This window comes from Podarcis melisellensis (assembly GCF_964234715.1).
Source record: "Podarcis melisellensis genome assembly, chromosome: 13".
NCBI lineage: Eukaryota > Metazoa > Chordata > Lepidosauria > Squamata > Lacertidae > Podarcis > Podarcis melisellensis.
In genome coordinates this window covers 50,825,850-50,851,115 of record NC_138545.1, presented here as the reverse complement: position 1 = coordinate 50,851,115, position 25,266 = coordinate 50,825,850, and the positions used below count along the sequence as shown (strand labels likewise).

General features: G+C 51.3%; 1 protein-coding gene across 9 annotated transcripts in view; it reads right to left on the bottom strand.

The window, feature by feature from the left end:
• LOC309354202 (uncharacterized protein) overlaps positions 1–21,978 on the bottom strand; it is a 104,434-nt gene extending 82,456 nt beyond the window's left edge. The window contains exons 1-9 of one of the 9 annotated variants that reach the window (XR_014162183.1): positions 21,254–21,978; positions 20,150–20,456; positions 19,910–20,054; positions 13,241–13,308; positions 12,813–13,119; positions 3,071–3,533; positions 2,891–2,967; positions 2,316–2,372; positions 1,392–1,580 (exon numbers count right to left, since the gene is read on the bottom strand). Coding sequence is in view for 2 of the 9 variants with exons in the window: in XM_081884241.1 (XP_081740367.1) it covers positions 10,188–10,387; positions 10,488–10,658; positions 12,813–13,119; positions 13,914–13,981; positions 20,150–20,456; positions 21,254–21,415 (1,215 nt within the window). In the remaining 7 variants the exon portion in view is untranslated. Of the gene's footprint in view, positions 1–1,391; positions 1,581–2,315; positions 2,373–2,890; positions 2,968–3,070; positions 4,864–5,401; positions 5,676–10,147; positions 10,388–10,487; positions 10,659–12,301; positions 12,712–12,812; positions 13,120–13,240; positions 13,309–13,755; positions 13,826–13,913; positions 14,086–19,909; positions 20,098–20,124; positions 20,457–20,767; positions 20,968–21,144; positions 21,166–21,253 lie in introns of those variants that run through there. The other 8 variants (XR_014162182.1, XM_081884242.1, XR_014162186.1 and 5 more) reach the window with 8 other exon arrangements.
• Positions 21,979–25,266: the final 3,288 nt, after the last annotated feature.

Genomic DNA, 25,266 nt, shown 5'->3' with positions numbered 1-25,266 from the left:
TACAAACTGCATAACTTAGAAGCACCACAGACCAGGACTGCCATGCTTGCTTAATTCCTCTCCAGCAATCCAAGAGAGGGCTGCAGACAAGGCACGTAGTGCAGGAATTACTTCAAACAGAAATGTCCAAATGATTTTCTGGTGCTGTTTATGAAATGTGAATCGTGGCTGGAGTGACATAAGTCTATTTGCCTCACCTACTTACTGTGCGCTTATCCAAAAGCTTGAGAATTTGTTTAGACTCTTAATGCATTTAACAGATATGGTTCAAGAGTCTCTGGGAGAGGCCTGCCAGCACAGGCTATATAATGACAGCTTTGATATATGACCAAAGAACCCCGTTTCCCCAAGGGTGAGGCAAGATGTCACTGATACCAGAATGTGCAATAGAGCCTGGTAGGTATCAACACATACACACAAGTCGCCTCTGACCCTCTGAGCTGACGTTTAAAAACACCGCTGGTTTATGAACTAGGACCACATAGCCTTTGAAGACATAAAAGCAGCAGTGTTACATATATGTGTAACTCTTCCATAAGTATGTGCTTTAAACTTGTTTTATTTATTTAAATGAGGTGATATTGTCACTTATCCAACCTTTGTTAGGCAGCTTGCTGTTTAATAGCCCAGAATGGTTGACTGATTCACTTGCCAGGTGTGATGGACAGCTGAGCCAGACTGGAGTCTGGGGATGCAGTGCTTCCAAGGGCTGGAACCACTCTTTGATTGGCTACCAAGGCAGCTGACCAGAGGAGGGTGGAGCCAGCACTTTGGGAAGGAGAATAAAAGGAGCCGTTTCTGAGGGAGTGAGCAGATAAATGGGGAGATGGTTGAAGAGAGAGAGGTGTAGAGAGTTGGTTCTGATCTGTGTTTAGCATCCACTGAGGAAAACAGCTACAGTTACAGAGTCTCTGAGCTTAGACAGAAAGTTCTCTAGCAGTGGTTCCCAACCTTTTTTGGCCATGCCCCACCTAAGCATTTCTAAAATTCTGATGCCAGAATTTCAAGAGAGGTTCTGGGGCAAGAAAACAACAAGAAATCTATCGACAGCATATGAACCAATATGGCTACCTTGACCCAACAATTCTCTCCCCCCCACCCCCCACCGGCAAAGAAATCTCACTGCAGTCAATTAAAAGACAACCAACCATGCCCTACCCCCCCCCCACTACCAAGGAAATATAATAAAAGTATAAAAAGAGAAACTACCCAGTTGATGCTGACACAAAAACCCACACATACACTAAGTAAAACAATATATGTTTTCCCACCTCATCCCCTCTCTCCCCACTTGCCTTCCCCAGTCTTATACTATACACAACACGAATGTTTCACAACAAATGCAACTGAACTGTAGAAAACACAACTTGAAAAAAGAGAAATACACATACTTTGGAAATCAAGAATATCTTTAATAAAAATTATGTAAAACAAACAAACTGACGAAAGAGTTTCTGAGACGAAAGAGCTGCACCACGTCCTCGTCCAGGAAAGGCCCTTCACATCTCCCCTGCAGGCTGAAAGATGGACCTCAGAAGGCGCAGAACTTCCACCTGCAGCGTGGCCACCTGGGTGTTTGGCTGAAAAGCAGGGGGGAAAGGACATTGGTCAAGGACAATGGGAGTTGTAGTCAAGCAACCCCTGTAGGAAGGCCCCCAGTTCCCAAACCCATCTTACTAGTGCAAGCCTTTTTAAAAGAAATGCCTCCAATAATAATAATAATAATAATAATAATAATAATAATAATAATAATAATAATATATTTATACCCCACCCATCTGGCTGAGTTTCCCCAGCCACTCTGGGCGGCTCCCAATCAAGTGTTAAAAACAGTACAGCATTAAATATTAAAAACTTCCCTAAACAGGGCTGCCTTTAGATGTCTTTTAAAGATAGGATAGCTGCTTATTTCCTTCACATCTGAAGGGAGGGTGTTCCACAGGGCGGGTGCCACTACCAAGAAGGGCCTCTGCCTGGTTCCCTGTAACCTCACTTCTCACAGTGAGGGAACCACCAGAAGGCCCTCGGAGCTGGACCTCAGCGTCTGGGCTGAACAATGGGGGTGGAGACGCTCCTTCAGGTATACTGGACTGAGGCTGTTTAGGGCTTTAAAGGTCAGCACCAACACTTTGAATTGTGCTCGGAAACGTACTTTGAGCCAATGCAGATCTCTCAAGACCAGTGTTATGCAGTCCTGGCGGCCGCTCCCAGTCCCCAGTCTGGCTGCCGCATTCTGGATTAATTGCAGCTTGAACACGTACGCTCAACTTGTAGTGTGTTCTCCCCACCCCATGCAAATCTTTCTTTCCTCTTACCTGTGGATTTCAAAAGGGAGGCTTTGGCAGCAGCCACAGCAGTGCAGACAGGAGTTCCTGCAAGAAATAAGGAATCTTTGAAGCAGGAGAGAACTCGATGCTAAGGGCTGCTTCGAGGGAAGAATCCCTAAAGATGTGAATGGGCTATCACCAGAGACAGAGCGTCCCCTCAGATGCCCATTCAGCTGTCACACCCTCCCCAGGGACTTAAAGCAGATCCCACTGCAGAGCTTGCAAGAGCAGCCTTTTTGCCGAAACAGTCAGGTGACCAAGAGATGCAGCAGAAGAGCATCTCTGACTGCAGGGTTTTAAATGAGGGTTAGACGACTTAACGGAGGAGAGGGCAGTCAAAGGCTGCTAGTCCTGATGGAGACAACAATGCTTCAGAAAAGCCATTGCAGGAAGTCCCAGGTGGGCAGAGGGCTCTTCCGCTCAAATCCTGCTTGCGGCCTTCCCACACACATCTGGGTGGCCCCTGGGAGAAGAAGAGGCTGGACCAGAGGGGCCCTTGGCCTGATCCTGCTGGCGCTTCTTGTGTGTTTCCTAAGCCCCCCTCCTTCCCCCTGTCCCATCACCTCTGAGACAAGAAGACTTCGTCTGGGCTCCAGTCCTTCCCGGAATTGGAAGGCTACCAGGCTGAGTCTCTCCCTCGCTGCAAAGCAAACAGAGATATCAGCAGGCGCCTGGCTCTCAGCTACGCTAGGCCCAGTCAGGGGCAGGAGGGGGGAGACCTGGGAAGGGGCATTTCCTCCTACCTGATCTTATTAGCTGCCCCACCCTGAACTCCTCCGTACGGGCGTCTGGGCTCTGTTCCAGCCGGCCTGGCACAGAAGCAGCAGCCAAAGTCTCCTCCGCTCCAGAATAACTCTTGAGGTGTTCTTGATAGGTGGAAACCTTGGCTCGTCCTTCTGCGTCAAGTAGGGCCGGGAAGGAGCCATGTCCGCACGGAGAATGGACGGAGGGGGAGGCAGGCGAGGGTCAGGGGCCGGGAACCGCCACGACGGTCTCTCATTCTTCATCCCGGGAGCAGGCGCTGAAGCCTCATCCCTGGAGGTGTGGTCTTGTGGAGGAAGCAGGACATCATATGAGAATGGGCCTCTGATGGGCCAAAAACGATGGAAGGACCCCTTTGTTCCCTCTGCCCCAGTACCTGAGGGTCGTCACATCTCTCTAGGGTTTTGACCAGAACAAAGTATATGTTGGGGAAAGGCTCCCTACCTGCAAAGAAAACGGAGACACCAGCAGCTGCCCAGCTCCCAGCCATGCAAGCCCCAGTCTGGGGCAGGAGGGTGGGGGACCTGGGAAGGGGCATTTCCTCCTACCTGATCTTATCATCTGCCCCAACCTGTCCTCCTCCGTACGGGCATCTGGGCTCCGTCCCGACCGGCCTGGCACAGAAGCAGCAGCCAAAGTCTCCTCCCTCTCTGAAATAACTTGAGATGCTGTCTTAATTAGAGGAAACTATGGCTGCTACTTCGGCGTCACAGATGGCCGGGAAGGAGCCATGCCCACACAGAAAAGGGTCAGTGGGGCAGAGGCATGAGGGATGGCAGCCAGGAATTGCAGGGATGTCCTCTGGTCCTTCATCCTGGGAGCTGAAGCTGGAGCCTCATCCCTGGAGGCCCGGCCCTGTGGAGTAAGCAGGATACAGTATAAGAAAGGGCTGTGACTGGCCCAAAACTACAGACAGAACCTCAGCTCAGACGCACATTTAGCTGTCTCAGCAACACCAAATATTCAAAGGCTTCTCTCTCCACTTTCACCATCATGGAGAATCCTGGAAATCCTGTAGTGTGTTCCGGGTGCTGGGAATGGGAGCTGTCGGGAATGGTAGGTCCTTGACAAAGGACATTTCCCAGGCTTCCTTGGTGGAAGCCAATTCCATGAAAGTGGTAGAAGAGGCCTTTGAATGTCCGGTGTGGTGGATGCTCTCAACAGGAAGCCTGCCACTGACATGGGGGTTATGTTCTGGGGCTCACACCTCAAACCAGAATCTCACAGGGTCAAAACACATGGGGTTCAGGGCTGGGTGGCAATGCCAAAGTCTCTTTGCCAGGATACCCGCCTGCTTTCTGCTCCCTTTTCCATTCTTTAGATGAGTGAACAAGATCACACTGCCGATCTTGCAGGAACAAGGAAGCCCAAGAGAATCAGATGTCCCACAAGAGCATCTTGGATGAGGTGGCTTTCAAAGAGGGTGAGACAATTACATGTTGCAGAGGGTTGTGCAAGGCAACACGGTTGGAGGGAGCAATGCTTCTGAAAAGCACTTGCTGGAAGCCACAGGTGGGGAGAGTGTTCCCACAACTCCCCAAACATGTTTCAGAAGGACCCCTTCCTTCCCTCTGCCCCAGTACCTGAACGTCGTCACGTCTGTCCAGGGATTTCACCAGAATGTTTGCTCAGGTTGGCACCACAACCTCCTGGCACATGTGGAGAATGGATTCCTCATGGAATAAACATACCATGACTTCCAAAATGCCATTTTTAAGTGTGGCCGCCTCCCCTTCCTCCATCTGTTCCCGGCGCCACAGAAGCCTCTTAGGACCTAGGAGACAGAAAGGAAAATAAAAACAGAGGAAGAGGTTACAGATGGGAAATGTCGGGGACATAAACTCAGAGATCCTGGCTTATGTTTTGCAGCAGGACTTGGGCTCCACCCAGGACCTCAAACTTAAACTGTTCCCTCCCTGTGTCAAATTAAAGATTGTAAGCCCCTCAGCAGAGGAACCTCTTTTTCAAGAGTCACATGCAACAATGGTGCAAAGAAAGAATACATAATTAATCTCTCTAGGCCCCTGCCCCATCCACGTTGAAGTCCACTAGACGCCTTTTCCTTAAATTTCCAAATCATCACAGTCCTACCATTTATTTATTTCTAGGGTTTGGAGGTGTCCCCTACAAATCCATAACAGTATTTGCCAATGCTTGATAAAGTATATAAGTTCGGAACAGAGTAGTTGCTTTGGAAGACAATAATCAGGCATAGCCTGGGTCTGTCAAGCTGTTTTCCAGGGGTTTGGAGGGGGTGGTGTGAGGAATCTGGGCATTCGCAGTACAAGCCAAGCCCTGGCTCTGTGGCTCACCTGAATTAAGGGAATTCTGTTCCTGGGAAGCTGGCAGAGCCCCTCTTCGTCACATGCCCCTGGGGATATCGACTGCCCTACTGGTCCTAAGCCCAGCCCAGCTTCACGTCCCCCACCAAGAGCCCCCCTTCTAGAACCCACTGCTCTCAACCGACTCTCAACTGCCTCCCTCCAACATTCAAACTCCCTTTCAAATCCTCCTCCAATCGTCACTCTCCCCCAGAATTCCACTCTCTCTCTTCCCCCCTCCCTCCCTGCTTGACATTCCCTTTGGAATTCTAGTAGCATCACCTCAATGAAATCCAGAGGTTACAGACCCTGGCTTATGTCTTGTAGGAGAACTCAGGATCCACCCTGGACCTCAACCCTTCCCTGTTCCCTCCCTATGTCAAATTAAAAATTGTAAGCCCCTTGGGGCAGGAACCTCTTTCTCAAGGGTCACATGCAGTGATGATGCAAAGATATAATATAAAATAAATCTCACTACGCTCCTGCCCTGAGCTAAAGCCTGCTAGAAGCCTTTCCCTTAAAACCAAAGGTTGTGCACAAACCATCCATTTGGGGCTCCAGCAGCATGAAAAGGAGCTAAGTCTGCAGAGCTGCACTGCTGAGAGGCAGGGACTCGGACCTTAGAAAGACAATTGTCAGAGAGGGCTCTGTGTGAGGTCCCTTTCCCTGCTCTCCTGGAGAAAAAGAGCATATTGCTCCCCTCTTTCTTCCTTTGACTTGTGTTGGATACAGACATGCCTCTTCCTCATGTGCCTGGCGTTGGTTATCAAGTAAATATCAGAACTGTTACAAAGGTTGGGAGTCATCCCCACACTCTGCAAGATGCCAGGGGGGTTCAGGCACTCCCCCAGAGTCCGTGTTCCTTTGGAGAATGGACCACAGCTGAAGAAGACCTGCGAAGCTTTCAACAGCTGTGGACAAGTCAAGCCAGGTGTTACGGCTAAAATCTGGGTGCGGAGCTACCCTGCCACCCAGCTCGTCGGACTAAGTCCGCGGGTCCTAGCGGAAGAAAATGAGCTCAGCCGGAGACAGGAGCAAGATGCGGAGATCCAAGGTTTATTGCGCAACAGGTTCAAGACAAGATTGAACCGCGAGAAAGGGGTGACATGAACTTTTGAAACTCCCTCCATGTCCCAGAATACAGTGCAAAATACATCCCAGTTACATCATGAATATATTAAGGAAAGGTTGGGTTACACAGATTACATCATGAATACATTAAGGAGAGGTTGGGTTACACCGGATTAACATATGGAGGAGGGAGGGGGGAATATGCAGAGCTGGAGATATGCGCAGATAAGCGCTTCCTGAGTGCCGGTGATGGGAAGACAATGGTCCGTGTATGCCTAGTCTGCCACCTGGCATTGCCCGGAGGAAAGGCTTGGCAGAGTGATTTGACAGGATTAGGGTCTTGACACCTTACTTGAGGGATTATGGAGGACAGGGGAGAGGTGATGGAGTCCTAGAGAAATTGAGCAAATTGGTACGTTGATTTTCTATGGATTTTATAGATTTTAGTCCCCTTTGACATTGACAATTGGGAATAAATGGATATATTGTAGCGAAGAAGGTGAAGAAGACATGCCCCCCTTCCGTAACACAGGGAACCAAGTCGCCATGCACCACTGACAGGTGACACTAACAACAACAACAACAACAATAATGTTTATATGCCACTCATCTCCTCTGGGCCGCGGAGCTCCTCCTACTTTCCGAGTTCCTTCTCATTATCACTTGTCTCAGCAAGTCTCTCACCATCGTCTGACAGGCATCCCTCTTGCAGGCCACTGTAAGGCTTGCATGCAAAGCAGCACTTTGTGACATCAGCTGGCAAAGAGGGTTGCTGGGTTGCCAGGCAGCTGAATTAATAAAAATAAAAACAAGGGGGCGGGTGTCAAAGTGTGCTGGGATGAGGCCAAGATGGGTCAGGCCAGAGGGTGCTGTTGGGGTGTGTGGTTGTGCCTCCCCTTGTTCTACATCTTGCTCTCCTCCCTGTTCCTTTAGCTGCTGTATGGAATCATAGCATAGCAGAGTTGGGAGGGATCCCAAGGCTCATATAGTCCAACCCCAAACAAGGAGGCAGTGGAAGACAGGAGTGCCTGGCGTGCTCTGGTCCATGGGGTCATGAAGAGTCAGACACGACTAAACAACTAAACAACAACAAAGAGTTGGGAGGGATGCCAAGGGTCATCTAGTCCAACCCCCAACAATGCCAGGATCCTGCCCACTGCCAGCCCTGGCTGGACCCCAAACTCTGGCCATCTTCTTAGCAACCAGATGCACTGACCCCTTGCAATTCTGCCTGGGCTGGAGGAAGGGGAGAGAAAAATGTTTTGCTCTCTTTCCCTCAGGACATGGATATGAGAGCCACACCATGCAGCCCTGTCAATATCTCAAGGGCTGTCACAGGGAGGAGGGAGGAAGCTTGTTTTCTTCTGCTCCAGAAGCCCTCAGGACCTGAAGCCATGGATTCAAGCTACAAAAAAGGACTTTCTGACTCAGTCTCAGGAAGAACTTTCTGACAGGAAGAGCTGCTTGACAGTGGGAAGAAACCCCTGGGAGGCGGGTTGGTCTAGATGACCGTCGGGTTCCCTCCCAACTCTACAGTTCTATGATCCTATGATTAAAAGTGCATCCAATGAGAATTTAAAGCACACAACGTCCCCCAAATGATCCTGGGCATTGCGGCTTTCCTCTCGCAGAACTACAATTCCCAGAAACCCTGACAAACTACAATTCCCAGAATCGTTTGGGGGAAGACACCTGCTTTTTAGAACAGGGAGTACCTGCTGCACACTTTCCCCAATTTCCTAGGAACCAGGAATGGGAAGCTCAGGTGCTTCTAACAGGATGACTTGTCAGAGCAGGCTTATAAAATTTTGTTCCCAAAGGTGCCTCCCCTCTCTCTACTGAGCGATGGCAAGAGTCCATGGGGTTCCAGGCTCTCACCTGTGGAGAACTGAGACATGGCGGAGACTGTCATACCTTTCAGAAATACAGTTTATTCACCTATTTACACCTTGAGTTTGCATGGAGGAGTCCAGATCTTACAGCAGAGTCCGTTCAAGAGGGACTTGTCCCCCAAACAGGGCAGACAGCCTTCCCAAGTTGGATTCCACACTAGCCTCAGTTTTCCTGTCACCTCACAGCCAGGTACAGTGGTACCTCGGGTTACATACGCTTCAGGTTACAGACTCCGCTAACCCAGAAATAGTACCTCGGATTAAGAACTTTGCTTCAGGATGAGAACAGAAATCATGTGGCAGTCTGGCCCCTTCCAAATCCACTGTCTTTGTCCACACCTTAATGGTCCTAGTTTGGCCAGGTCCTTTTCCACAGGCTAGCCCATGAATTCCTCTGCAGCTTGCATTTCTCCCTTCACATCCCAAATAATCCCAAATCTGTACCATTTATCAATTTCTAGGGTTTGGGATGTCCTCCAGAAATCTATAACAACACTGTGTGTAATAGGGTAATTGAGGTAATGATATCAGAATTCCCAAGGGAATGTCAAGCAGGGAGGGAGGGGGGAAGAGAGAGAGTGGAATTCTGGGGGAGAGTGATGATTGGAGGAGGCTTTGAAAGGGAGTTTGAATGTTGGGGGGGAGGCAGTTGAGAGTCGGTTGAGAGCGGCGGGTTCTGGAGGGGGGAGGTCAGCTGGGGTGGGCAGCTATTCACCTTAGGATCAGTATGAGAGTTGTTTGACAGTAGCCAAAAAGGAACAGAGACAAAGAGAGGGACTGTGAGTCTCCTGCGAAGAGGGGCTCTGTCAGCTGCCCAGGAACACAATAACCTCAATTTAGGAGGGCCACAGAGCCAGGCTTAGCTTGTATTCCTAATGCCCAGATGCCTCACACCACCCCCTCCAGTTACGTGGGAAGCAGCTTAACAGGCCTGGGCTATGCCTGATTATCATCTTCCCAAGCAACTTAGAAATGTAATGCTGGTGGTCAATGAAAGAAGTTTAAAGACTCTCTCAAGGCAAATCTAAAATAAATGTTGTGTAAACAATTGGGAAATGCTGGCCTGCGAACGCTCCAATTGGAGAACAGCCTTTACCAACGGTGTCATGGACTTTGAAGACACTCGAACTCAGGACGAAAGGGAGAAACGAGCTAAGAGCTTGGGAAACCCTCACCGTGATCAACTCCCACCCAGAAACCTATGTCCCCACTGTGGAAGGATGTGTGGATCGGGAATTGGCCTCCACAGTCACTTATGGACTCACTCTTAAGACTGTGTTTATGGAAGACAATCTTACTTGGCTACGTGTGATCGCCAAAGAAGATGAGAGAAATTGGAGGACTATGGCCATTTTCATTGACATGGACTTCATAGAAAATCCTCAGGGGAAGATGCCTTGCATGTCCATGCTCCCCCAACGTCCGGTTGATCCAACACTTCCACCATTGTGCTCCCCAAAAGGCTGCACCCATCCAGCAGGTGGAGGCGCACCTTGGGGAGGGGGATAGTGTCATGGGGCAGAAATCAGCTTCACCTGCTGAACAGCAGCCTGAAGGGGGAGAAGGGGGAGTGACTTCACCTGCAGCTTCAAGGACTCTGAGGAGAAGGCTCTAATGAGAACCAGCTGGCTCCAGCCTTCTTAAGCAGAGCTCCCAGTTGCAGCCAGAGAAGGAAAGAAAACTGCTTGTTAGTTTTACTCTTTAACAATCTTTATCACATTATATTATTTAATCATTGGCATATCACAGGCAACCAGTTCCTACAATTTCTTCATTGAGCTTTAACCTAAGCCAGTGGTGCCCTTCTCTTCTTGTCAGGGACTGGCACATTCGGACAGCATGCGTGGCATCCCAGAAGACATGCAAGGCACTGAGAAGCATGGATTCCTCCAGCAACTTGGAAGGACAATACAATCCAGAAAGTCAAAACTGGAATGCCACGGAAGATGGAGTTTTGCTCTGTGTCCATCAGCTTGGGTGCTGGCAATGGAGACCATTCTCTGGAAGCGTGGCCCTGTGGAGGAAGGACTTGGTATCCTCCTGGCAGACGTGGGGAATGGATGCCCAATGCCCCTGCCCTGACATTGCTCTCCAAGAAAACTTGGCCCACCTACGTCCGGACGAGAGCATCTCCTTTCTGCTCTCATGCAAGAAGGTTCTTCTCCCATTCTCTGTTGACACTTGTAGGGTGTTCTCCCAGCTCCATGCAAATTTTTCCTTCCTCTTATCTGTTCTTTTTACACAGAGTGCTTCTGCAGGAGCCACAGTGGTGGAGAAAGGAGATCCTGGAAGAAAGGAGGTATCCTTGAAGCATGGCAGAAAGGAGGTATCCTTGAAGCATGGAAGAATCCCTGAACTTGTGAATAGGCTATCACAGACCAAACTCAAATGGGCTATCACAGACCAAAATCTTTAATGAAAAATATTTCAAACCAACAAATGAAAATGGTTCTTGGACTAAGCCTTGGTTTGGAAGGTGCGGAACTTGCAGCGTGGCCACCTGGGTGTTTGTCTGAAAAGCAGGAGAAAAAGGACAGCGGTTAAGGACAAAGGGAGCGGTAGTCGAGAAATACCTGTAAGAGGGCCTCCAGTTCCCAAACCCGTCTTATTAGCATAAGCCTTTTTCAGAAACGCAGCCACAGCATGAACACGCACGTTCAACTTGTAGGGTGTTCTCCCAGCCCCATGCAAATCTTTTCTTCCTCTTACCAGTTCTTTTTATAAGGGTGGCTTTGGCAACAGCCACAGGGGACAGTGTTCCTACGAATCCCCAAACCTGTTTCAGAAGGACCCCTTCCTTCCTTCCCTCCCTCCCAGTACCTGAGGGTCGTCACTTCTCTTCAGGGATTTGAGGACAAGGTAAATGTTGGGAAAAGGCTCCCTCCCTGCAAAGAAAACTGAGACACCAGCAGGTGCCTAGCTCCCAGTCACACTGGCACCAGTCTGGGGCAGGAGGGGGGGACCTGGGAAGGGGCATTTCCTCCTACCTGATCTTATAAGCTCTCCCCACTTGACCTCCGTACGGGCGTCTCGGCTCTATCCCGACCAGCCTAGCTCAGAAGCAGCAGCCAAAGTCTCCTCCCTCTCTGAAATAACTGGAGTTGCTGTCTTAATTAGGGGAAACTATGGCTGCTGCTTCTGCACCAAATAGGGCCGGGAAGGAGCCATGTCCACACAGAGAAGGGGCAGTGGGGAATCGGTGCAAGGGATGACAGCTGTGAACCGCCGGGATGTTCTCTTGCCCTTCATCCTGGAAGCTGGAGCCTCATCCCTGGAGGCATGGGGCTATGTTTCCTAAGGCCGTCCTCCTTCCCCCTGTCCCATTACCCCTGAGACAAGAGGCCTTTTTCTGGGCTCCAGTCCGTCCCGGGATGCAGCGAACTTTTCCTTTGCTGCAAAGGAAACTGAGACATCAGCAGGCGCCTGGCTCCCAGCCACGCTAGCCCCACTCTGGGGCAGGAGGGGGGGGGATCTGGGAAGGGGCATTTCCTCCTACCTGATCTTATAAGCTCCCCACTTGGCCTCCGTATGGGCATCTCAGTTCCATCCCAGCAAGCCTAGCTCAGACGCAGCAGCCAAAGTCTCCTCACTCTCTGAAATCAGTTGAGATGCTGTTTTAATGGGAGGAAACTTTGGCTGGTGCTTCTGCGTCGAAGATGGCTGAGATGTGGGAAGGAAGAAGGATGTTATACTATTTAGGATAGCCGGCACACCAGGGGACAGGGGTCCCATGGGCCGTCCCCAATAATGTTCTTCTGGGCCACAGCCCACTCAATATTTTCTCTCCCTCCTCCTCCTGTCTGCCTTCCCAGCTCCCTCCCTTCCTCAGTCTGCTTCCTCCCTCCAGTGTCATCCCTCCTTCTCCTGCGTAGAACAGAGCACATCAGTAGCAGCCAAGGGGCAGGCAAGCCAGTGGAGGCAGGGCGGCCCCCGGGGGGAGCAGCCCCCAAACTTCCGTAGGGACAACCTGAGTGCTGGTGAGGGTGTCTGGCCAGCTGACCCAGGGTTGGAGGGGGACAGAACAAGCACCCCTGCCATGCTGCCCATGCCCACGTCACCAATGGCTGCCAATGATCGCTGCTCCTGCCTGGACACATAATGTTCACACCCCTGGCATGGAAGGAGGGGGCGAGGGGCTGGGGCGAGACAGGCCTGCTCCCCCCACTCTAGAACTCAATTGGCATTTCCCCCTATCTGAACTCTGAGCCTTTCCACACTCATCATCACATGGGGGTCTTTGTCCTTCCCCCTGTCCCAGTACCTCTAGGGTGAGAGGCCTTTGTCTGGGCTCCAGTCCCTCCCGTGATGCAGTGGCTCCCAGCCTGAACTTTCTCCTCGCTGTAAAACAAACAGAGACACCAGCAGGTGCCTGGCTCCCAGCCAAGCTAGCCCCAGTCTGGGGCAGGAGGGGGGACCTGGGAAGGGGCATTTCCTCCTACCTGATCTTATCAGCTGCCCCACCCTGAACTCCTCCGTACGGGCGTCTGGGATCCGTCCCGGCCAGCCTGGCACAAAGGCAGCAGCCCAAGTCTCCCCCGGCGCCAGAATCACTTGGGAGGTGTTCTTAATGGGGGGGAACCTTGGCTCATCCTTCTGCGCCAAGTAGGGCCGGGAAGGAGCCATGCTCGCACGGGGAACGGATGGAGGGTGAGGCAGGCGAGGATCAGGGGCCGGGAACCGCAGTGATGGTCTGTTGTTCTTCGTCCCGGGAGCAGGCGCTGGAGCCTCATCCCTGGAGGTGTGGTCCTGTGGAGGAAGCAGGAAGCATCTGATGAGAAGGGGCAGGGGCGGATGAAAAACTACTGCCCCATTTTTGATGACCGCCCAAAAGAAGTTCCACAAGGACCCCTTCCTTCTGTCCCAGTACCTGATGTTCGCCACGTCCCTCCAGGGATTTCGCCAGTACGAAGTAAACGTTGGGGAAAGGCTCCCTCCCTGCAGAGAAAACAGAGGAATCAGCAAGCGCCTGGATCCCAGATGATAGCACCAGTCTGGCGCATGGGGGAGGGGGGACACAGGAGGGAAGCATTCCTAAAATATGGGGCACTCAGGTGGCATTTCCACTTACCTGAAGTGGGAGTATTTCCCCCTCGTTTTGGCGGGCCTCTCGCCTGAGGAAGAAACAAGGTCTGTTGTTCTCATTGATTGGAGGAGTAGCCATGCCCGCACGGGGAACGGATGGAGGGTGAGGCAGGTGAGGATCAGGGGCCGGGAACTGCAGTGATGGTCTGTTGTTCTTCGTCCCGGGAGCAGGCGCTGGAGCCTCATCCCTGGAGGCGTGGTCCTGTGGAGGAAGCAGTAAGCATCTGATGAGAAGGGGCTTGGGCAGATGAAAAACTACTGCCCCTTTTTGATGACACCCCCAAAAGAAGTTCCACAAGGACCACCACAGTGGTCTCTCATTCTTCGTCCCAAGAGCAGGCGCTGGAGCCTCATCCCTGGAGGTGTGGCCCTGTGAAGGAAGCAGGACATCATATGAGAATGGGCTGTTGTGGGCCAAAAACGATGGAAGGACCCCTTTGTTCCCTCTGCCCCAGTACCTGAGGGTCATCACATCTCTCCAGGGATTTGACCAGAACAAAGTATATGTTGGTGAAAGGCTCCCTCCCTGCAAAGAAAACTGAGACATCAGCAAGCGCCTGGCTCCCAGCCACACTAGCCCCAGTCTGGGGCAGGAGGGTGGGGGACCTGGGAAGGGGCATTTCCTCCTACCTAATCTTATAAGCTGCCCCACCCTGAACTCCTCCACTCAGGTGTCTGGGCTCCGTCCCGACCGGCCTGGCATAGAAGCAGCAGCCAAATTCTCCCCCAGCTCCGGAATAAGTGTTTTTGATGGGTGGAAAACTTGGGTGCTGCTTCTGCGCCAAACAGGGCCGGGAAGGAGCCATGTCCGCACGGAGAAGGGGCAGTGGGGAAGAGGTGCGAGGGAGTCAGCCGGGAACCGCCGGGATGTTGTTCGGTTCTTCATCCCGGGTGCCAGATCTGGAGCCTCATCCCTGGAGGCCTGGCCCTGTGGAGGAAGCAGGATACAGTATGGGCTCTCATGTGAATGGGCTCTCACTGTCTGCAGATTCCCCAATTATTGCATTGCCACACCATGCTGCAGGGCAAACTTGCAGAGCATGAAATTGCTGGTGGCTCCTGAGGTTTTAATGCTCGCAGTTGTACTCTGCGTCCATCTGGGAACTGTAGTGTCACACGTGAGCTGAGACCAGGAATAGCCAGTGGTGGTGGTGGCCCCGTGTTGTCACAGAGGATACATATGGGAAATGCCAGGGACAGATTAGGTCTTTTAGCAGGACTCAGGGACCGCCCTGGACCCCCAGCCTTTCGCTCTTGCCTCCTTGCCTCAAATTAAAGAGTTTAAGGAACCTCTTTTCAAAGGATCACATGCGGTGATGGTGCAAAGAAATAATGCAAAATAAATCTCACTACGTTTCTGCCCCGTGTAAGCTAAAGCCTGCTAGAGACCTTTCCATTGAAACCATGGGCTGTGTACCCACCATATCTTTGGGGCTCATCCCCACTTCCCCTTGGGTCGTGTGCCCAGCAAGCGCAGGTGTGTTAACAGATTTGCCCTTTGCTAGACGGGCCAGCCAAGTTTGCAAAAGTCAGCCCAGGAATTCCATGTCCAGCACAGTTGTGCAGCCTGTACTTTCATTGATATCCCAATTAATCAAAAATCTACCTTTTGTGTATTTCTGGGGTTTCCGGGGGGGGGGGGGGGAGGGTGTCTCCGGCAAATGTATAACACTATTTTGCCTTCACCGTTTTTAATGCCACTATTGATGTGAACTGATGCATGATTTATAAAGTAAATAAAGCTTATTTTTAAAGTTCCCATGTTCATGCCTGATTCTTTCTTAAGTGGGGAAAAGGGAGGGGAGGCAGCTAGCTTCATGGCTGGACTTGCTCAAAACAAGGTTTTGCAGCCTGATTCCTATCCTTTTAAGTTTCTGTCAAGGATGGGATTTTAAAATTCTGTTTTTTAAGGAGCAGCTGGCAAACCTTCTTCAGGTATACAGGTCCCACACTGTGAATTGTGCTCACAAATGTACTGGGAGCCACCATAGACCCTTTAGGATGTGTGTTCTGTGGTCCCGGCAGCTGCTCCCACCCCCCAGTCTAGCTGTCGCTACATCTGCTGGCTCCTCTCAGATATGCCTGAGCCAATCTGATCTGAGGGGAATCCCTTCCTGTCCTCCAATATGTGGGATAACCCGTTGGGTCTTCTGTTAGAGCTTCATCAGGACCAAACCCCATCTCCCAGGCGTCCCCCTTGAAGGCAAGGCTCAATCCTGGGACACTCAACACCCAAAGGTTTTCCATTTCCAAGGCACGGGGTCCCTCCCCAACTCAAGAACCTGGCATCTGAGCTCCTCCATCTTCCTGGTTCCTCCTCATGACTGAGTTCCTAGGACTCCACGGATCTCTGCTAAAGGGAGCTGTTCCCAGAGCCCCTAACAAACTACAGTTCCCAGGATCATTGGGGGGGGGGGGGGAAGACATCTGCTCTTTAGAACATGCACTTCAGGTTACAGACTCCACTAACCCAGAAATAGTATCTCGGGTTTAGAATTTCGCTTCAGGATGAGAACGGAACAGAAATTGCATGGTGGCTGCGCGGTGGCAGCGGGAGGCCCCTGAAACTGTTCTTAACCTGAGGTACCACTTTAGCTAAGTGGTACCTCAAGTTAAGAGCAGTTTCAGGTTAAGAACGGAGCTCCAGAACGAATTAAGTCCTTAACCCAAGGTACCACTGCACTAGTAGTAGTAGTAGTAGTAGTAGTAGTAGTTATTTATACCCCGCCCATCTTCCTGGGTTGCCCCCGTCACTCTGAGGTAGATAAATCCCCTTCCTGTGTTTCTGTTTGGGAGGGGTATAGCTCAGTGGCAGAGCATCTTCTGGGCACCCAGAAGGGCCTTGATTCAACTCCCTGCTTGGCTTCAGGTGTGGGGATGAGAAGGCGCAGCTTGCAGGTTCAATCCCCTTCTGGGACAGCTGCATCTTCCTGTAGGGGGTTGGACTAGATGATCCTCAAGGTCCCTTCCAACTCCACAATTCTTTGATTCTAAGGATGCAAGAAGCACTTGCACTCCCGCTGTGCTAACCCAAAACAGGCACACAGAGAGACAGGCATCCCTCTTGCAGGGAGCTGTAAGGCTTGCATGCAAATCAGCACTTTGTGACATCAGCTGGCAAACAGGGGCCAGGCTGCTGGCTTCTCAGGCAGCTGAATTAATAAAAATAAAATCGGGTGGTGGTGGGGGTTCAAAGTGTGCTGGGATGAGGCCCCCGTGGGTCAGGCCAGAGGGTGCTGTTGGGGTGTGTGGTTGTGCCTCCCCTTGTTCTGCATCTTGCTCCCCTGCCCGTTCCTTTAGCTGCTTGATGGAATCATAGCATAGCAGAATTGGGAGGGATCCCAAGGGTCATCTAGTCAACCCCAGACAATGCCAGGATCCTGCCCACAGCCAGCCCTGGCTGGGCTCCAAACTCCAACCATCTTCTTACCAGCCAGATGCACTGACCCCTTGCAATTCTGCCTGGGCTGGAGAAAGGGGAGAGAGAACCGTTTTGCTCTCTGTCCCTCAGGACATGGATATGAGAGCCACACCATGCAGCCGTGTCAATATCTCAAGGGCCGTCACAGGGAGGAGGGAGGAAGCTTGTTTTCTCCTGCTCCACTGGCCATCAGGACCTGAAGCCATGGATTCAAGCTCCAAGAAAGGGGACTCTGACTCAACTTTAGGAGGAACTTTCTGACAGGAAGAGCTGTTTGACAGTGGGAAGAAATCCCTCTAGAGAGTAGTAGACAATTCTTATGATGTAAAGTGCTTCCAATGAGCATTTAAAGCACATGATGTTCCTCAAATGATCATTGGCATTGCGACTTTCTGCTCGAAGAACCACAATTCCCACAACCCCTGACAAACTACAATTCCCAGGATCATTTAGGGCAAGACACCTGCTTTTTAGAACAGGGAGGTGCCTCCCCTCTCTCTACTGAGCGATGGCAAGAGTCCATGGGGTTCCAGGCTCTCACCTTTGGAGAACTGAGACATGGCGGAGACTGTCTTACCTTTAAGAAATACAGTTTATTCACCTATTTACACCTTCAGTTTGCATGGAGGAGTCCATATCTTACAGCAAAGTCCTTCCAAGAGGGACTTGTCCCCCAAACAGGGCAGCCAGCCTTCCCAAGTTGGATTCCAGACTCTCCTCCTCCTCATCTTCCTCCCGTTCCTCAAAGCCTCAGTTTTCCTCACCACACACCATTATCCTGGCCCCCTTTCAGATCCTCCGTCTCTGTTCACACCACGGAGCTAGGGAGGACTTCTCTTGCATTTCCAGTTAGGCTCTCCTTGGCATTGAATTGTTTCTTAAAGGCCGCCACTTGGCCAGGCCTTCTGCATAGGCTAGCCCAGGAATTCCTCTGCAGCTTGTATTTCTCACTTCACATCCCAGATAATCCCAAATTCGTACCATTTATTAATTTCTAGGGTTTGCGATGTCCCCCTCAAATCTATAACAATATTGTGTAATTGATGAATTCCCAAGGGAATGTCAAGCAGGGAGGGAGGGGGGAAGAGAGAGAGTGGAACTCGGGGGGAGAGTGACGATTGGAGGAGGCTTTGAAAGTGGGTTTTTGAATGTTGGTGAGGAGGCAGTTGAGAGTCGGTTGAGAGCGATGGGTTCTGGAGAGGGAAGTCAGCTGGGGTGGGCTTCAGCTTAGGATCAGTATGAGAGTCCTTTGATGGTGGCCAAAAAGGAACAGAGACGCAGAGAGGGACTGTGAGTCTCCTGTGGAGGCCGGAGAATGTGGCAGTCCCATGCCCAGCGAAGAGGGGCTCTGCCAGCTGCCCTGGAACAGAATAACCTCAATTTAGGAGGGCCACAGAGCCAGGCTTGGCTTGTATTCCTAATGCCCAGATGCCTCACACCACCCTCTCCAAGCACCTGGAAAACAGCCTTACAGACCTGGGCTATGCCTGATTATCATCTTCGCAAGCAACTTAGAAATGTAATGCTGGTGGTCAACGAAAGAAGTTTAAAGACTCTCTCAAGGCAGATCTAAAAGAAATGTTGTGTAAGCAATTGGGAAATGCTGGCCTGCGAACGCTCCAAGTGGAGAACAGCCTTTACCAACGGTGTCATGGACTTTGAAGACACTCGAACTCAGGACAAAAGGGAGAAACAAGCTAAGAGGAACACTTGGCAAACCCTCACCGTGATCATCTCCCACCAGAAACCTATGTCCCCACTGCGAAGGATGTGTGCACCCAAAATTGGCCTCGACAGTCACTTATGGACTCACTGTTAAGACTGTGTTCATGGAAGACAATCTTACTCGGCTTCGAGTGATCACCAAAGAAGAAGATGATAGATTTGGGGTCTACGGCCAATTTCATGGAAAATCCTCCTGGGAAGATGCTCCCCCTCCCCCCCATTGGTCCATCACTTCCACCATTGTGCTCCCCCAAAGCCGGCACCCACCCAGCAGGTGGAGGCGCACCTTGGGGAGGGGGATAGTGTCACGGGGCAAGAATCTGCTTCATCTGCTGAACAGCAGCCTGAAGGGGGAGAAGGGGGAGTGACTTCACCTGCAGCTTCAAGGACTCCGAGGAGAAGGCTCTAATGAGAACCAGCTGGCTCCAGCCTTCTTAAGCAGAGCTCCCAGTAGCAGTCAGAGAAGACAGAGAAGGCAAGGAAACAGCTCGTTATTTTTTTTTAATTTTTAACACTGTTTATTATGAAATATTATGTGATCATTGGCATATTGAAAGCAACCAGTTGCTCTAATTTCTTTATTTAGTTTTAACATGTGCCAGTCATGCCTCTCTCCTCTTTGCCGCTCTCTTCTTTCAGGGACTGGCACATTCAGACAGCAACCAAGACATCCCAGAAGACATGCAAGGCACTGAGTAGCATGGATTCATCCAGCGATATGCAAGGACTTTACAATCCAGAAAAGCAAGACCGAAATGTCATGGAAGACTCAGTTTGGCTCTTGTCCATCAGCTTGGGAAGTGGCGACGAAGACCATTCTCTGGAAGTGTGGCCCTATGAAAAAAATTAATCTGAATTTTCAGCATTGGTCCAGAGGACCTGCTTACTCACATCAAAGTTCAAATGTTGAGAGAAGTGCTTAATCAAGGAGCTGGTGCATGTTATCACTCTTTCCTGCTCACACATATTTTGGGAGTCAATCCAGAAATGCAAGACTGGAATGCCACAGATGACAGAGTTTGGCTCTTGTCCATCAGCTTGGGAAGTGGCGATGGAGACCATTCTCTTGAAGTGTGGCCCTGTGGAGGAATCCACTTCCAGACGAGACCATCTCTTTTCTCCTCTCATGCAGGAAGGTTCTTCCATTCTCTGTTGACACTCAACTTGTAGGGTGTTCTCCCAGCCCCATGCAAATCTTTCCTTCCTCTTACCTGTTCTTTTTATAAGGGCGGCTTCGGCAACAGCCACAGGGGACAGACAGGCCTGCTCCCCCCCCCACTCCAGCACTCAATTGGCATTTCCCCCTACCTGAACTCTGAGCCTTTCCACACTTTGCCTCCATATGGGGGTCTTTGTCCTTCCCCCTGTCCCAGTACCTCTGGGGCGAGAGGCCTTTGTCTGGGCTCCAGTCCCTCCCGGGATGCAGCGGCTCCCAGCCTGAACCTTCTCCTCACTGCAAAACAAACAGAGACATCAGCAGGTGCCTGGCTCCCAGCCACGCTGTATGGGGCAGGAGGGGGGACCTGGGAAGGGGGCATTTCCTCCTACCTGATCTTATCAGCTGCCCCACCCTGAACTCCTCCGTACGGGCGTCTGGGATCCGTCCCGGCCGGCCTGGCACAGAGGCAGCAGCCCAAGTCTCCTCCGGCGCCAGAATCACTCGGGAGGTGTTCTTAATGGGGGGGAACCTTGACTCATCCTTCTGCGCCAAGTAGGGCCGGGAAGGAGCCATGCCTGCACGGAGAACGGATGGAGGGTGAGGCAGGTGAGGGTCAGGGGCTGGGAACCGCAGTGATGGTCTGTTGTTCTTCGTCCCGGGAGCAGGCGCTGGAGCCTCATCCCTGGAGGCGAGGTCCTGTGGAGGAAGCAGGGAGCATCTGATGAGAAGGGGCAGGGGCGGATGAAAAACTACTGCCCCATTTTTTATGCCCCCCCAAAGAAGTTCCACAAGGACCCCTTCCTTCTGTCCCAGTACCTGATGTTCGCCACGTCCCTCCAGGGATTTTGCCAGTACGAAGTAAACGTTGGGGAAAGGCTCCCTTCCTGCACAGAATCAGCAAGCACCTGGATCCCAGATGATAGCACCAGTCTGGCGCATGAGGGATGTGGGACACAGGAAGGAAGCATTCCTAAAATATGGGGCACTCAGTTGGCATTTCCACTTACCTGAGGTGGGAGCCTTTCCCCCCCCCCTCGTTCTGGCGGGCCTCTCGCCTGAGGAAGAAACAAAGTCTGTTGTTCTGATTGCTTGGAGGAGGAGCCATGCCCGCACGGGGAACAAATGGAGGGTGAGGCAGGCGAGGATCAGGGGCCGGGAACCACCGCGATGGTCTGTTGTTCTTCGTCCCGGGAGCAGGCGCTGGAGCCTCATCCCTTGAGGCGTGATCGCTTGAGGCATGGAGGAAGCAGAAAGCATCTGATGAGAAGGGGCTAGGGCGGATGAAAAACTACTGCCCCTTTTTGATGACCCCCCCCCAAAAGATGTTCCACAAGGACCACCACAGTGGTCTCTCATTCTTCGTCCCAAGAGCAGGCGCTGGAGCCTCATCCCTGGAGGTGTGGCCCTGTGAAGGAAGCAGGACATCATATGAGAATGGGCTGTTGTGGGCCAAAAACGATGGAAGGACCCCTTTGTTCCCTCTGCCCCAGTACCTGAGGGTCATCACATCTCTCCAGGGATTTGACCAGAACAAAGTATATGTTGGGGAAAGGCTCCCTCCCTGCAAAGAAAATGGAGACATCAGCAAGCGCCTGGCTCCCAGCCACACTAGCCCCAGTCTGGGGCAGTAGGGTGGGGGACCTGGGAAGTGGCATTTCCTTCTACCTAATATTATAAGCTGCCCCACCCTGAACTCCTCCGTTCGGGTGTCTGGGCTCCGTCCCGACCGGCCTGGCACAGAAGCAGCAGCCAAATTCTCCCCCAGCTCCGGAATAAGTGTTTTTGATGGGTGGAAAACTTGGCTGCTGCTTCTGCGCCAAACAGGGCCGGGAAGGAGCACGGAGAAGGGGCAGTGGGGAAGAGGTGCGAGGGACGTCAGCCGGGAACCGCCGGGATGTTGTTCGGTTCTTCATCCCGGGTGCCAGATCTGGAGCCTCATCCCTGGAGGCCTGGCCCTGTGGAGGAAGCAGGATACAGTATGGGCTCTCATGTGAATGGGCTCTCACTGTCTGCAGATTCCCCAATTATTGCATCGCCACACCATGCTGCAGGGCAAACTCGCAGAGCATGAAATTGCTGGTGGCTCCTGAGGTTTTAATGCTCGCAGTTGTACTCTGCGTCCATCTGGGAACTGTAGCGTCACACGTGAGCTGAGACCAGGAATAGCCAGTGGTGGTGGTGGCCCCGTGTTGTCACAGAGGATACATATGGGAAATGCCAGGGACAGATTAGGTCTTTTAGCAGGACTCAGGGACCGCGCTGGACCCCCAGCCTTTCGCTCTTGCCTCCTTGCCTCAAATTAAAGAGTTTAAGGAACCTCTTTTCAAAGGGTCACACGCAGTGATGGTGCAGAGAAATAATGCAAAATAAATCTCACTGCGCTTCTGCCCTGTGTGAGCTAAAGCCTGCTAGAGACCTTTCCCTTGAAACCATGGGCTGTGTACCCACCATACCTTTGGGGCTCATACCCACTTCCCCTTGGGTCGTGTGCCCAGCAAGCGCAGGTGTGTTAACAGATTTGCTCTTTGCTAGACCCCCCAGCCAAGTTTGCAAAAGTCAGCCCAGGAATTCCATGTCCAGCACAGTTGTGCAGCCTGTACTTTCATTGATATCCCAATTAATCAAAAATCTACCTTTTGTGTATTTCTGGGGTTTGCGGGGGGGAGGGTTGCTCCGGCAAATGTATAACACTATTTTGCCTTCACCGTTTTTAATGCCACTATTGATGTGAACTGATGCATGATTTATAAAGTAAATAAAGCTTATTTTTAAAGTTCCCATGTTCATGCCTGATTCTTTCTTAAGTGGGGAAAAGGGAGGGGAGGCAGCTAGCTTCATGGCTGGACTTGCTCAAAACAAGGTTTTGCAGCCTGATTCCTATCCTTTTCAGTTTCTGTCAAGGATGGGATTTTAAAATTCTGTTTTTTAAGGAGCAGCTGGCAAACCTTCTTCAGCTATACAGGTCCCACAATGTGAATTGTGCTCACAAACGTACTGGGAGCCACCGTAGACCCTTTAGGACGTGTGTTCTGTGGTCCCGATGGCTGCTCCCACCCCCCAGTTTAGCTGTCGCTACATCTGCTGGCTCCTCCCAGATATGCCTGAGCCAGTCTGATCTGAGGGGAATCCCTTCCTGTCCTCCAATATGTGGGATAACCCGTTGGGTCTTATGTTAGAGCTTCATCAGAACCAAACCCCACCTCCCAGGCGTCCCCCTTGAAGGCAAGGCACAATCCTGGGACCCTCAACACCCAACGGTTTTCCATTTCCAAGGCACGGGGTCCCTCCCCAACTCAAGAACCTGGCATCTGAGCTCCTCCATCTTCCTGGTTCCTCCTCATGGCTGAGTTCCTAGGACTCCACGGATCTCTGCTAATGGGAGCTGTTCCCAGAGCCCCTAACAAACTACAGTTCCCAGGATCATTGGGGGGGGGGGAGAGAGACACCTGCTCTTTAGAACAGGGATGAGGAACCTGCCGCTTCCTCACACCCATTTCCTAGGAACCCAGAATGGGATGTTGAAGTGCTTCTTCTAACAGGATGATTGCAAGGAGCAGCAGTGCTTTTCTTCAGCCAGAATTCTCTGCAACTCCATTCCAACACCTTAAAAAATTATTATTATTATTATTATTATTATTATTGTTATTATTATTATTATCGTTGCCCAACTTTCCCCCTGCTTTGCGGTCAGCTTCTGGGATGCTGATTCCTGGACGTTTTGCAGCTGTGTGGATGCAGGAATGGGTGTGCAGCAGCCTTGGTCCATTTGTGGCAAAGAAATAAAGCTGCCATTCGGGGATCTCTTTATCAGCACCACCTACAATGTCACAGCGTGGTGAATAAGACTTGGGAATACCCAGGAATGTTTCTCTGAGTGAACTGGAGGGGAAGTAGAGTAACAGGGTGGGGTGCAGTGAGGAGGGGAAGTGGGCATGATGGAAAAGCTCAAAATTGATGCAGGACTGCAGGAGGTATAATGCAGACTTAAGATGAGCATCGTTTTAGGGAATTCAATGTGCAATATAATATAATGGAAACAAAAGAACCAATTTGGGCAACATCTGGGGGGAAAGGGTGGTCTCCAATCCTAATCTGGAGGCTGTTTTCTACTTGGAAATAAACAGTTCCATGGGGTTTCCTTCCAAGGAAAACGTACCTGGATTGGGGACCTCAATGTCTAAAGCCGTTTGTGTGTGTGTGGAAATACTGCTGCCCTGAGACCTTCCAGAGCAATTGCTGGTCAGTGTATACTACTACTACTACTACTACTAGTAGTAGTAGTAGTAGTAGTTATTTGTACACCACCCATCTGCCTGGGTTTTTTAATTGTCAAATAGTTAATTCTGTGCACATTGCGGCAGCCTTTGGCTATGTGCAATAAAACTGACTGAGACTGAGGCCTGGGTTGCCCCCGTCACTCTGAGGTAGATGGAGCAATCTAAGGTCTAAATCCCCTTCCTGTGTTTCTGTTTGAGAGGGGCTATAGCTCAGTGGCAGAGCATCTTCTGGGCACCTAGAAGGGCCTTGATTCAACTCCCTGCTTGGCTTCAGGTGTGGGGATGAGAAGGCCCAGCGTGCAGGTTCAATCCCCATCTGGGACAGCTGCATCTTCCTGCATGGCAAGGGGTTGGACTAGATGATCCTCAAGGTCCCGTCCTGCTCTGTGATTCAATGAGTCTAAGGATGCAAGATGTATTGTCACTCCCGCTGTGCTAATCCAACAAAGGCACACAGAGAGACACATTGAAGCTCAGCCATGGAGGATTCAGTCGCCAGAGGTGAATATGCAGGAAAGCCCTTTGCCTGGCAGAAGACCTCACCCACTGGGCTGCATAGACAGCTGCCTCAGGAGTCAGATCCCTGGTCCCGGGAGCTCCAGACTGCCTTCCTCTGGCCTGGCTGGCAGCAGCTCACCTGGGGATCAGATCAGAGCTCCCCAAGCCTCACCTAGAGATGCTGACCTTGTGGGCTTCCACAGGCGCTGAGCTATGGCCTAAAAAGACCCCTGGGTGGCTCCATCCTTGGTCTATCTAGGCCAGGCTGGGAGCAACTGCTACCTGCCACCCTTTGGAGAACCATGGCCAGGCAGTTGACAGCTGGGATGAGCAACCCAAGGCCCACCTTCTGATTCCATGCATCCCAGAGATGGCACAGAGAGAGAGGCAGAGACTGTCTCTTGTGGGGAGGGGACTCTGCAATCTTGCAGTGCAGGAAACACGGCCCACTTTGCCTTGACCAGCAATTAGCTGCAGCTCCAAATATACCATATTTTCTTGTGGGGACTAGAAATTTGTCTTTTTTATTTAAGAAATGTAACAGCAAGGCGGGCTGTTTCAAAATCCTAATATGCCTGCCAGGTGGTGGTGCTCCAAAAACATCCCAAAATGTGACATGCTGCATTTGCATCAAACCCCGGTCTCTTATTTTGTCCTTCCATCTTTGAAGAACTCTTCATCATTTTGGGTTTTCACTTTGGTGGATTTCGACAACAATGTACTCTCAACTC